The sequence below is a fragment of the Schistocerca piceifrons genome, chromosome X (assembly GCF_021461385.2).
Source record: "Schistocerca piceifrons isolate TAMUIC-IGC-003096 chromosome X, iqSchPice1.1, whole genome shotgun sequence".
In the NCBI taxonomy this organism is placed as follows: domain Eukaryota; kingdom Metazoa; phylum Arthropoda; class Insecta; order Orthoptera; family Acrididae; genus Schistocerca; species Schistocerca piceifrons.
In genome coordinates, this window is record NC_060149.1 from 85,882,318 (window position 1) to 85,896,496 (window position 14,179).

At 38.1% G+C, this 14,179-nt stretch overlaps 1 protein-coding gene across 1 annotated transcript in view; it reads right to left on the bottom strand.

The window, feature by feature from the left end:
• Positions 1-14,179, bottom strand: part of LOC124721704 (dual serine/threonine and tyrosine protein kinase-like) — a 333,620-nt gene that overhangs the window by 140,994 nt on the left and 178,447 nt on the right. The window contains exon 10 of the mRNA XM_047246790.1: positions 4,438-4,621. Within this exon, the coding sequence (XP_047102746.1) occupies positions 4,438-4,621 (184 nt within the window). The remainder of the gene's footprint in view (positions 1-4,437; positions 4,622-14,179) is intronic.

A 14,179-nucleotide genomic window follows, 5' to 3' on the forward strand; every position in this document is an offset into this window, starting at 1 on the left:
TTATTAATAACTACAGGAAGTCTGACACACAATGCGAGTGCTGTGTGGGAACCAATGATGGCAGACCAGCTTGGATCACCAGTGACATTCTGGCTGGTTCCTCTGATTCTAGCAAGTAGCTTACTGGTTTTTGATACATTGAAGCAGCTTGGAGGGAGACAGACAAAAGTGTTGCAAAATTTAGCACTTCAAATTGGTGTGTCATCAGCTTTGTTCACAGAGCTGTGCACAACCTCAAACTGCAACCTCACAAAGCAACAGTATGTAAACTTGCCAAAGAATAGATAATGCAAACCTGAAAATCCTCACTGATTACATTTACACCACATGTACAGTATGATGAATGGAGTGTGGTACGTAATTAGTGCCACAAAAATTACTGGACTAATCTTTATCCAGTGAACCTTAACTTCTGAATGCTATATGAACAATATATTGCAAACTTTTTTTTGAAGGAATCACTATGAATTCTCAGGTCAAGAATTCTCATAATTAGTCTAACCAATATCACATTTCAATTTCTCTACAAAAAAATTCTGATGTAGTGATGAATTACATATTTCAGTAAAAACATTGCTTATGTTACAAGAAGACGTTCTAACTATTAAATTACAAAAGCTATCAGCACTGTTTGAGAGCTATTTCTAATGAATTGTTCATTTTCTTAATTTCAGAAAGGACTGCCTACATGAATTATTATTACAAATCACTGTACCAAAAATAAACAAAATATTAGAGAAAGATTAAGAGTAGGGTGCTGTTCTAAAAAACTAACTAGCACAGAACACACTTACATCTGCATGACTACACAGCATGTTTCAGATGAAATAATAAATATAAATTTTAGGAGGTTTTAGAACATTACTCTGAAGAAAACATTCAGTGTAATGCAGTGGCAGCTATTGGTATCTGAATTGGATGTTGCACTGAAGTTTAAGTGTCGCAAGTGAGAAAAGTCTATCTCTGCACCTGGCTTCCCGAGATTCGCTATGATGTAAACAACTCTAGATTTCATGGCGTATGAAGGTCACAAAATTCAATTTTTTAAATCCTATTTATATTCCTGGGAAAACTTAGAAATATATCTATGACAGAAAAATAGATGTGGAAAAGAGCATGCTACAATTCATAGACTGTCTAGAAAAAACTCTAGTCATGTGTGATGAGCTAAATTCTGAGTAGAAATATCATTTACAAGACTGAAAATAAAAGAAATTACACACTTCACAGCCACATAGCCAAGACCATTTTATTAATATTCATTCTAAATGTTCTCTTAAAGTATCAAATCCAAGTCTCTTTACAGCCAGCTGCTTCTCATCAGAAAGGTGGGAGAAGTCTGTACCCTGTAAATTATTTACACTATTCATTTTCAATTGCACTCCACAATCCAGAAATTGAGAAACAAGCTAGTTCTCACTTTCCAGAATGTGTTAGATACAGCAACACACAGAAAACTATGGTATGATGAACAATAACACTGAATCACTTTCAAACACCACAGTGTCTATACACAAGTCTCTTAGAAATAATATTCATACAACAGGTGAATATTACGGCTGCAGTAACATGAAAAATCTACACACTTTCCAAAATGTCACACTGTTAGCATTAAACTAAGCTCTATTTGTAATTGACAAAAATATATGATGCTGTTATTCTGATGAGAACACATTTCATCTGAATTTCAACCCTCACAACAAATTTGTGAAGAAACAAAAATTGTTATGATTGTGGTTGAAATGTCAATATTGGTAATATTGTGGGTGGCAAAACTGTGTTCACTATCGACTTTGATGACAAATTAATATTGCAGGAGCAGAGAAAGTTGCAAGAAATGTCCTCTGTAGAGTAATGCTATTTAACGGGGCATGTGGAACTGTTTCTTGTTAGGGAGCTTGCATACTTGACTGCAACACCCTGTGACATCACTGGTGAATATGCTACCTGGTGCTATGGCCAGACCACAATTACTACTTGCTCGAAGTACAATGGCCCACTCTAAGAGTTGATGTAGGACTGTAAATCCCCGAGTTTCCTTCAAGCCCAGCAGGATTTGTAAGTTTCTTACGAGGTAACAAGATGTTGAATGACCGAAGATAGTTCATTATAATATATTTCATGGTGTATATTTGGCTTCCTAAACCAAGAAAATAATAAAAGGGGACAAATGAAGTGAAAAATTATTGGGCGTTGTACAATACTGCAACAATACTACGCACAGCCACTGGTATAAGGTGTGTCCAATTTTTGATGGTTACAGAGAGACAGCTGTAACAATGCAACTCAAACACTCACAGAAGGTTTTAAGCAAAGAAACGATTTAAGTTAGAAGCTGATTTCCATAAATTCCACCTCTGACTTCAAAATACTTTCAAATTCTCTAGATAGCACTGCACGTAGCTCTTCCAAGATCGTCTTAGCGTTCTTTTATGAGAGCACCACTATTGAGAAACTGAGTGGTCAATTTGTATTTTGTGTTCACTACTTCTTTGTGGTCTTGGCATTTAAACCACCCTCACACACAAAAATCTGGAGGGGAAACCTACAGGGACCTTGGTGGCCAATAAATGTGACCATTTTTGTCTAACTATCTTCGCAGAATGTTAGGTTTAGGTGATGTGTCACCTGGTAACTATGAATGTGCAGGGACCTCTTCATTCTGGAAGAACATACCCATCTTTGTAGCCAAAGGAACCTCTACAAATAAAACGTTAGGTTAATTTTCAAGAAACTCTAGATAAGTGGACCTTGTAAGACAATTTGATAAAACAAGCAATCTAGTCAACTGATAGCAAATAAGCTGTCTTGAGAATGTGTGTCCACAAAAGCATGTAGGTTTCTGTCAGATCACCAATATGAGTTATGAGTGTTATTGCTACTGATATAAGTGAAAGCGGGTTCATCAACAATATGATATACTCTCCAATTAGCCAACAACAAAACTCCAATCATCTACCTTCAACTCCTTCTCGAAGGTGTTGAATCTCCTGCAACTGATGACAGAGATACTGCATATCTAACGTACAATGTCCACTGTGTTTTCTTATGTGGAACGCCAATATGTGTAGAAATTCACTCTCTCTCTCTCTCTCTCTCTCTCTCTCTCTCTCTCTCTCTCTGTGTGTGTGTGTGTGTGTGTGTGTGTGTGTGTGTGTGTGTGTGTGTGTGTGTTGAAGGACAGTGTTTTACCAACTGAATAATTTTTTATACTTCATCCACACACTGCTCATTTGCACATTCAAATAATCTTGAATGAGGCACTCTGCAGTTATGAAATCATCTACCATTTTCTCTACAAGCAGTAGAAGTATTTCCATTAAAAAAAAAATAAATAACCACTATATCAACATACTCAGCATTTGTGAACACATGTGGCATGTTTAAACCATACAGTATAATTGGCTAACAAATCACAATCACAGTTGAAAAACTGAATTATGTAAACTCAAGCAAAACTTCAGAACATGAATTTCAAAACAAAATTACAATCTGATTAACTTGTAGCAACTGGCATACCACACATTAAATGAAAATTTATCTTTGTAATCCACTGTATCTCTGCCAGCAATACAAATTGGACCCATGTTATACCCAATATTTTATTTGAATTAGTCTCTTATAGCACTGCTTAAAATATTTACTATTCCTCCCGAAATGTCCTATATTTTTCCAGATGACTACATTACACTGGCACTGGACCAATGTAGTCACCTAGGAAATTTAGTCAGTCCAGACAACGTAGCCATCTACATGTATTCTGAACTTGTTAGCTCTTAAGGAGGATATCATCTGAAAAGCTTAGTCTCATTTATGAGGTTATGAAGTGCTCAATGCCTTAACTATATGGTGGGTCACTAGCCTTATTCCTTCTATTATTTAAATTCCACCCAGGACTTCCCAGGAACATTTAAAAAACTAAACTACATTAAATTGAACCAGTCATTCACATTTCTAACAACTACTTGACCGTGTTTACTTAACTACATTTACACACCGTTTGTTAAAAATACTTGCTGTTTGTAAACAATGATTGGCCGTCTCCATATCCAATTTAATAGTAATATTACCTTATATTATTCTGCTGGCTGCAGTTATATTTCAATCTTTCCACAAGATAGCCACTTTGTACTGATGGTGTTACACATCTAAATTACTTTATTATCGGATCTTTTAAGAAGTGAAGAACAATGTCATTTCTGGCAATTTTCTTATGTGCTTTCTGAATGCATGACAGCTAAAAATTCTTCATATTCTGATGCAATATTTGTGTTTCATTACCGTAATCGACAATCTTTTCAGGAATTGCATTATGAAGAGCACTAGTCTCATTGACACTCACACCCAAATTGTGCGCAGTGACAATTCTTAGAATCATCAAATTTAATGACTGCTATACATTTCTTAATGTCCTCAAGTTAAGCAATCAATACTTACCAAAACGAATCATGTCACACATGCAGGTGCTTTCCAGTGCAAGTCGTGCAAGTTTTGGTGCATGATACTTGCGAATAGCAACACGTTGTTCCTCTGTTCGCTCCAGACGCCCCGAGTAGTGATTTTGGAGTGATCGCAGGGCAGCAGTGAAGGCTGCATGCGAAGCATTTAATTGGTCCTTAAACTACAAAAAAGGAATGCACTGCTTAGTGAAATTATTAATTAGCAACTGGGGGGGGGGGGGGGGGGCACAATACAGGGAAGACAATTTTAAAATATACACTAGAGTGCAAGGAGTACACAAGAATCACTGTAAATGACCACCACATCAGAACTCCTTCCATTGACCAGGCAAGTGATTTAAAACCACAGAAAAGCAGTGCATTAGATCCGGAATGTCTCAGTCATCAATGCACTTTCATTGTGAGCATACTACAGTTTACAGTCTAACACTACAAAGATATTATTTGGTCAGTCATATACGGAGCCTGAATTCTCAAACCCCTTGAAGAATATCTGACAGGCTGTCGACTCAGTAGCTTTTTACGTGACAGTAAATTTTATGTCACAGTTTTGGCAGCAGCAGCAGCAAGAATAAGAAGTATTTGCTAAAGGCCAACGCAAGATTACTTAAAAGTAATCATAACAGGACCAGTCACAGTTTTAAAAAAATTTAAAAAAGCAACAACAACAACAACAACAACAACAAGCAACCAACACTTTCGCTGTCAGCGCTACAGATGCCACTCAAGATGTTTCATTACAAACTCTGTATCAGACTCCAAGCTATTTACCTATAGGCTATAAAAGCAGCTTGAAGAAATATAGAAATAGGCCTGTCTGTTGTAAAGTCAGAAGCACTGAGACTGGCACACAAATGATTGAAGAAATGTGTTCTTCACAGCTGAATCCCCTTTCAATTTGCAGGAGTCATCATACCGCCCATTTATCTGGAAGGAAAATGATGGACTGTAAAATGACAAATGTGGAAAGAGCCTACTTTGTAGGCCGTAGAATCCTAGCATGTGAAGACAATATGTTAGACTGGTGCACAGAGCTCATCACCTTCATCGATGATCAGAGGAATAATGTTAAAACATATGGGTACAGATATTATATACTACAAACATGTGCAACTTTCCAATGCTGCAGTTGGTTCAGATGTTCATACCATGGACAGGACTGATGGTCCACAAGAAAGTATTCTGGTGGATGAATTTCTCACAGGTGAACATATCCAGTGCATGGAGTGGGCAGTGATGTGTGTAAGGGATATACAATGATAGTGCAGTCAGGCTTAGCTTAGGCCAGATAGAGGTTGGAAACCAAGCAAATAATGTAAAGCAATCATTCCATGTAGGCTTTCACGGCCGGCGTCTTTATCAGTAAACTCTTCCGGGCTAAGTTGCCGTGGTCTATCTGTAGAACTTCTTCTCCCTGACGTTTCGTTCTCAACTACGGAGAACATCTTCCGAGGTGAGTCGACGACTGGCTGCTAAGAGCTGGGGCCGCCGCTTATATAGAGATCGTAGGGGACGCCACCACTCATCACGTGGCGTCGATGTGCACCTATCTCTGGCTATCGTCTGTTCTCTCGATTGCAGGCAATCGATTGTCACGTGATTGATGCAACGTCGACCACCATATCTTATCCAATTTTAATCCTTCTTCTTTACGATTAAAATTGTATTGATGTTTGTGGATTTCAATTGCCTCTCTATACATACGTGTATAATAGTGCGACATCCTCGCTAGCACGCTTGTTTCACCAAATTTTATTTCGTGATCTCCATCCTTAAAAACATGTTCCGCTACTGCCGATTTGTCGATATGTCCCAAGCGACAGTTTATTTTGTGTTCTGTCAACCGTGTATTGATGCTTCTTTTTGTAGTTCCTATATAAACCCTGCCACAACTACACGGAATTTGACATACCCCGGGGGTGGCTAGGGGGTGACGAGCATCTTTTGTTGATCTTAGGCATTCACTAATTTTCTTAGTAGGTCTAAAAATGGTCTCTATCTGAAACTTGGCTAGTACTTTTCCAATGTGATCCGTGATATTATGGATGAACGGAAGAAATACTTTTCCAGCTGATGGTTGTTGCTGTCTCCTATTTTTAGGCATTTTTCTATTTGGGTGAAATGCTCGGTTAATCTCATTTTTCGTATAACCATTTTTCGCAAAGGCCATTCGTAAATGATTTAGTTCTTCTTGTAAGTAGCCTCATTCACAAATATTATTGGCCCTATCCACTAGTGTTTTTATGACCCCCCTCTTTTGCCTAGGGTGGTGGTTTGAGTTCTTATGGAGGTAGCGATCAGTATGTGTACCTTTCCTGTAGACCTTATGGCCTAAGGTCCCATCCGCCCGTTTGATAACCGATACATCCAAGAAGTTAAGTTGTCCATTCTTCTCCTTCTCCATAGTAAATTTAATCTTTGGGTTGATGCTATTTAAGTGTGCCAGAAAATCATTCAAGTCTTCTTCCTCACGATTCCATATTACAAAGGTATCATCCACATGCCGATACCAATTCGAGGGGCTTTTTTTGGCCAACTGCAGTGCTTGATGTTCAAAATATTCCATGAATAAATTCGCAATTGCGGGACTCAGGGGGCTTCCCATGGCTACCCCATCGATCCGTCCATAAAATTCACCATTGTACTGAAAATAGGTTGAGGATAGACAGTGTTGGAACAAGGGTACTATATCAGTAGGGAACATATCGGCTATATGGGAGAGAGCTTCATCAACTGGAACCATCGTGAACAAAGACACTATATCAAAACTGACTGTCGGTCCTAATGACATACTTGTCAGTTTTGAGATAGTGTCTTTGTTCACGATGGTTCCAGTTGATGAAGCTCTCTCCCATATAGCCAATATGTTCCCTACTGATATAGTAGCCTTGTTTCAACACTGTCTATCCTCAACCTATTTTCAGTACAATGGTGAATTTTATGAACAGATCGATGGGGTAGCCATGGGAAGCCCCCTAAGTCCCGCAATTGCGAATTTATTCATGGAATATTTTGAACATCAAGCACTGCAGTCGGCCAAAAAAAGCCCCTCGAAGTGGTATCGGTATGTGGATGATACCTTTGTAATATGGAATCATGAGGAAGAAGACTTGAATGATTTTCTGGTGCACTTAAATAGCATCAACCCAAAGATTAAATTTACTATGGAGAAGGAGAAGAATGGACAACTTAACTTCTTGGATGTATCAGTTATCAAACGGGTGGATGGGACCTTAGGCCATAAGGTCTACAGAAAAGGTACACATACTGATCGCTACCCCCATAAGAACTCAAACCACCACCCTAGGCAAAAGAGGGGGGTCATAAAAACACTAGTGGATAGGGCCAATAATATTTGTGAACCAGGCTACTTACAAGAAGAACTAAATCATTTACGAATGGCCTTTGCGAAAAATGGTTATACGAAAAACGAGATTAACCGAGCACTTCACCCAAATAGAAAAATGCCTAAAAATAGGAGACAGCAACAACCATCAGCTGGAAAAGTATTTCTTCCGTTCATCCATAATATCACGGATCGCATTGGAAAAGTACTAGCCAAGTTTCAGGTAGAGACCATTTTTAGACCTACTAAGAAAATTAGTGAATGCCTAAGATCAACAAAAGATGCTCGTCACCCCCGGGGTATATAAAATTCCGTGTAGTTGTGGCAGGGTTTACATAGGAACTACAAAAAGAAGCATCAATACACGGTTGACGGAGCACAAAAGAAACTGTCGCTTGGGACATATCGACAAATCGGCAGTAGCGGAACATGTTTTTAAGGATGGAGATCACGAAATAAAGTTTGGTGAAACAAGCGTGCTAGTGAGGACGTCGCACTATTATACACATATGTATAGAGAGGCAATTGAAATTCACAAACATCAATACAATTTTAATCGTAAAGAAGAAGGATTAAAATTGGATAAGATATGGCGGTCGACGTCGCATCAATCACGTGACAATCGATTGCCTGTAATCGAGAGAACAGACGATAGCCAGAGATAGGTGCACATCGACGTCACGTGATGTGTGGTGGCGCCCCCTACGATCTCTATATAAGCGGCGGCCCCAGCTCCTAGCAGCCAGTCGTCGACTCACCTCGGTTAATGTAAAGCAAGTTTCCAACTGTGACTTTCTAATGCAAGGGACTGGGGGAAGTAGATGCTCTTGTTCCTTGCACACATCATTAGTGAAATGATATTCGTGGATGTGGAGTAAGTCAAAAACTCAAACATATTTCCCTTTAAAAGGCTGTAACATACTTGCCAAAAAATGTGTAAATGTAAGGGAAAACTTCAAAAAGTAAGTTACACACGTCATCCCACACTAAGACCACTGCGCAGCAAGAGTGAAGCATGTCAAAAGAGACTACATGTTTTGGGTTCCCTTACAGAGACAGTTTTGCTGTAGCAGGATTAACAGGTGAACCACAGTGTGTGAGTGATGTGGCACGGCAATTGGAAATGTACTTTCAAAGTTGAAGTAGGAGGGACAGTACAGTTCTTGTGGGCAAAATGTCGAACTTCCACACGGATTCCCACTGAAATTCTGGAGGTATATGGGCCAAATGCAATGTCACATTAAGAAATAGTGAAATGGTGCTATTTGGGTAATACTGATCAGGAGAGAATGGCATCGACATCTACCACAGGTGAAACTGTCCATGGAATCAAGGATCTGATTTGCAGTAATCATAGATTTTCCAGTGATGATCACACTCACACAGAAGTTCTCGAATGGCTCCACAACTAAGGAGCAGATTCCTTATAGAGGAATTTAACGACTGTAGAACATTCTGATCATTGTTTATAGAGGCTTGGCGACTATGTTGAAAAACAGCATCATGTATCTGTGTCACTCTGAAGTGTAGTGCAACATTCAAGAAAAGTTACTTGGCCTCCCATAATAATGTGTAACTTACTTTTTGTCGTCCCTTGTATACTGCAGTGAGGTGCATATGATAAGTCTTTGATTATTACAGCCATACACCACCACATCGAAAATTGTTTACATTGATGACATTACTGCACTGAAGATGAGCAGAAGTAAGATTAATAAGCTGAACTTTCATTAGTAGCTAGACTTTTAAGGCTGCTGGCAAGTTACCGAAAATGTGTATTCTTGAATAATGGACACATATCTGAACTAAAGTGACTTTAAAGATTCTTCTTATTTGTAGTATTTATTCAATAAACAGAGCTGTTGGTATGAAGATGACATATAATATATTGGGAAGCAGGAGTTAGTACCCACAGTTACCTGAATACGCATCTACATGATGTTCAAGTTCACAGATAATTCTTATTAAATGCTTCTTAACTATGAAAAATTTACTTTGGCCTAATGAGTTAACCCCAAAAAATGATGCAATATGGAGTAGATGGACAAAAATATGGAAACACTAAAAATCTTACATGCTTAATACAGTGCAGGAAACCTGCTGGGATTCAAAGAAGCATCCAGTCACCTCAGAAAGCATAAATACAGCTCCAATATGGTTTTCAAGGGAATCATATCATTCTTCCTGCAAAATAGTGGCAAGTTCAAATAACTATGATGGATGTGGATAAAGATCATACACCCTTCTCTCCAAAGTAGAACACAAAGGCTGAATATTATTGAGATCTGGTGACTATGTTGGCCAGGACATATACAACAATTAAAACTCTTGCTCACAAAATCAGTCCTGGTTGATGCAAGTTGTGTTAGTGTGGACCACTGTTTTGGAACACAGCACCACAATTGGGCACAAAGTTTGTACCATAGGTTGGACATGATCAGCCAAAATGGTCATATAAACCTTGGCAGTAATGCGACTGTGCTCAGTAACCATGTAGCTCATGGAATACCATAATACAGCTGCTCAAATCCATATAAACCTTGGCAGTAATGCGACTGTGCTCAGTAACCATGTAGCTCATGGAATACCATAATACAGCTGCTCAAATCATCAACGAACCCCAACTGTGTTTCATTCTTTAGGCAGAAAGTCTGCCATAAGCTGAAAACAATGGGTAATAAAACTCATCTGAGCAAATGACTTTCTCCCATTGCTCCAAAGTCCCAGTTTTAGGGCCTCAGCACCGTGTTTTCCTGTTACACGCATTTGCATCACTGATGACTGGTTTTGGAATTCCAGCTCGCCCTCCATCCTCCAGTTCCCTGCTTACTGAGTTGCCTTTGTGTCATTTTGGTGCTGACAGGGTTTGCGAGTATGACTGTGACATTCAGTTCTGCACTGATTTTTGCAGCTGCCATCCACTCCTTTTTCGTCACATTCCTCTTAAATAACTGTTTGTCATGATCACTTAAACATACTTTGCCTGCATTGTGACTTAGTGGATGATGATTTTCTGCTTTCCCTGTATGCGGTACGAATCTAATACACTGTGCCTTGAAACATCAAACACTTTTACTCTGGTAGCAGCCACCATACAAGCATCATCAATAGTTTTCAAATAAATAAGGGCTTTTTTAAATAAATATGTTGCATTTTTCATTACATATCCATGTACCTGTGGTCACACTATCTCCAAAGAGGCAGATTATGTGCATTCCGTTTGACGACAACTTCATAAATGGAAGTAAGTAAATCATTATTGTTACACCTTAGCCCTAAATTATTCTGATGTAATAAGGATGCTGACATTTTACACCAAGTGAAGCAACTTTGAGGAAACAGAATTTCCTGTGAATGCTGGAAATTTTCAACTAATAGGTTTTTATCTGAATACAGTATACCAAAATTATGTACTTTAGTTTCTTTCTCAAACTGCATGTTGTTACAGTTCTGGCATCTATTGAAACTTCATTGTTTTTCTGTCCTCCCTACCCTAAAAAAGGTGCTGCTCTTAGAACAATATTACTCAGTCATCTAAACTTATAATTTTTTTTTTTATGCATTTAAAATTTGTCATAATATAACTGCGATATGCAAAGACTATTTGAAAAGTATGATATATGTGATGTTAGAGTGCTTTGCTAATGTATGTATGTATGTATGTAACTCATGTAAAGAAATCTGTGAAATTTATAATTTACTAAACAATTTTTAGTCATAGATTAATGAAATGAAAATGTCTGCGAGTGTAAATATATACATTTGAGCAAGTTGTCATTTGTATAAAATGGTACATGCTTAGGGACAATGTGTAGGATATGTGTTACGTAAAAGGTGGAGTGCTTTTGTACTGAATGGAAGTTAACTGTGGAAATCATGAAAGGTGGCTTGGTTTTTTGGAATGCTACCTGTAGAAAGAGTGGTAACAAGAAGAGAGAGTCTGTGGGCAGCAGCGAAAGATGTAACACACTGATGGAGCAGGCGATGTCTTGTCTGGAAATTGATGCACAGTAGCCTCGGATAACGGCTGCTGAATTATTACAGCTTTGGTATGAGTTGTTGGGCTATGTTATGGACATTAAAATGATGCCATGAAGAATTAATTAGCCCATATTTCAAGAAATTTGTACACCATACCATGGACAGTGTAGCAGCCATTACTATCTGCCACATCCAATAGCTACAGCCAACACCTTACAAACTGTATAATTAGAATCATAGAAGCATGAACCATTAATTCAAAATTAATGTTTTTGAATAATTATTAAGTTACATAAAATTTGGTTCATCCTGTTATTTTATTCCCAATATTCACCTATATAGGTATATTTCCTGGTATCTGATTATTCCGATTAAACCTTTTATAAAAACATTTGAGTATCTACAAGCACTAATTTTCATCACCGAATACCAGGTTCGTTGTCTGAGAAAGTGACAAAATCAAGGAAAGCATGACTACAACCGAACATTTAACAAAGAAGTGTACAATGGGGCTTCATGTAAGGTGAAATGTCTGAAAATAATTGTTGTGGACTAGCCTTTCACGTAAAGATAAAAGTACTGTATGATTTATGTAATAGATTTGCTAAAGTGAAATTTTGCTCAAGTATTTTGCTTAGACACTTTCCGATAAATTTAACGATTTTAATATTCTTACGCTGTTTGTGGCAATAAGTAAAGTGAAAGTGAGTAAATAAGTTTTTAGTGAAGTAGAAATAAATTCTTCTGGTTACAAATGAAAATCAGAAAAGTACAAAGAGTTATGAAACGAAAATTGCTTATGCGACTCAGTAACACTGAAGTAAGGTTGCATATAAATACTGAATGACAATAAGAGCGACCAAACCCTCCCTACCTTTGGCTTTTGACATTATTTGTTAAGAGAAAGATATAAATAATTATCTTAATAAATTTAAATGTGTGTATTATGCTATTAGAATATTTAAGTATTAAATTTGTTGGTTATACAAAAATGCAAACATAGAAGTCCCAAGTATGGAGAGCTTCTCTGAATGATGTGAGACCCACAAACAGCAAGAGTTGTTTGAATAGCAAGCATATGATCGGACAATTGTAAAAGGACACGTTATATCTGGCTATCTGATTAATAAATTCATTGCTGGTGAAAAATGTATTCCTTCATACTTATTCCAATTAATTCATTAGTACAAGGGAAGATTGAATTGAGAGCGAAGTTCCGACTGAATTTCAATTCGACAGTCGAGAAAGTGAAAGGGAATCCTCACAACTTGGCCTACAGTTTTCACATGACAACTACCTAACAACCAACTTTACTTTCTCTTTACTAACTTTCTTACATTCTTACCTTCCAATTTCTTGCTGAAAGTTTACTGCAATGTGTCAAAACAAGTCTATGGCTGTTTGTTCTATTATCTGTTGCCGCTCCCCATCGCTCTTTACTCTCCTCCCCCCTTAACCTGTCTGGATCTTATCTTGCCTTATTTAATTAAGCCTGAAGGGCAACAATGTTCCCCTCCTGCTCCACTCTCTTCCCACCTCTACAGCATATCCTGAAAAATCACTAAAGAGTCTTATTTACCTGCTGAACACTCATGCCACTACAGTCACCCTAATGGAAAATATAACCACAGCATCCATATCATCATACCCTGAACTAACAATTCTAAGGCAAATCTAAGTAAGTAAAATCACCGAGGAAGTGGAAAATGCATTTACAAAAATTTTGGCCAATATGCAATTAGGTCTGTATGCAGACTTGGTGAAACAAACAAATTAAAATGTGCACTACCTTTTGGAAATTGAACTAAGAAAAAGATAACCTCTACTTACACATACTGGCAAAAAATAAATAAATACGCTAGTGGCCATTAAAATTGCTACACCATGAAAATGATGTGCTACAGACAGGAAATTTAACCGACAGGAAGAAGATGTTGTGATAGGCAAATGATTAGCTTATCAGAGCATTCACACAAGGTTGGCGCCGGTGGTGACACCTACAACTTGCTGACATGAGGAAAGTTTCCAACATATTTCCATTACACAAACAGCAATTGACTGGTGTTGCCTGGTGAAACGATGTCGTGATGCCCAGTGTACAGAGGAGAAATGCGTACCATCATGTTTCTGACTTTGATAAAGGTCAGATTGTAGCCTATCGCGATTGCGGTTTACCTTGTCGCAACATTGCTGCTCGCGTTGGTCGAGATCCAATGACTGTTAGCAGAATATGGAATCGGTGGGTTCAGGAGGGTAATACGGAACGCCATGCTGGATCCCAAGGGCCTCTTATCACTAGCAGTTGAGATGACAGGCATCTTATCCGCATGGCTGTAACAGATCGTGCAGCCACGTATCGATCCCTGAGTCAACAGATGGGGAGGTTTGCAAG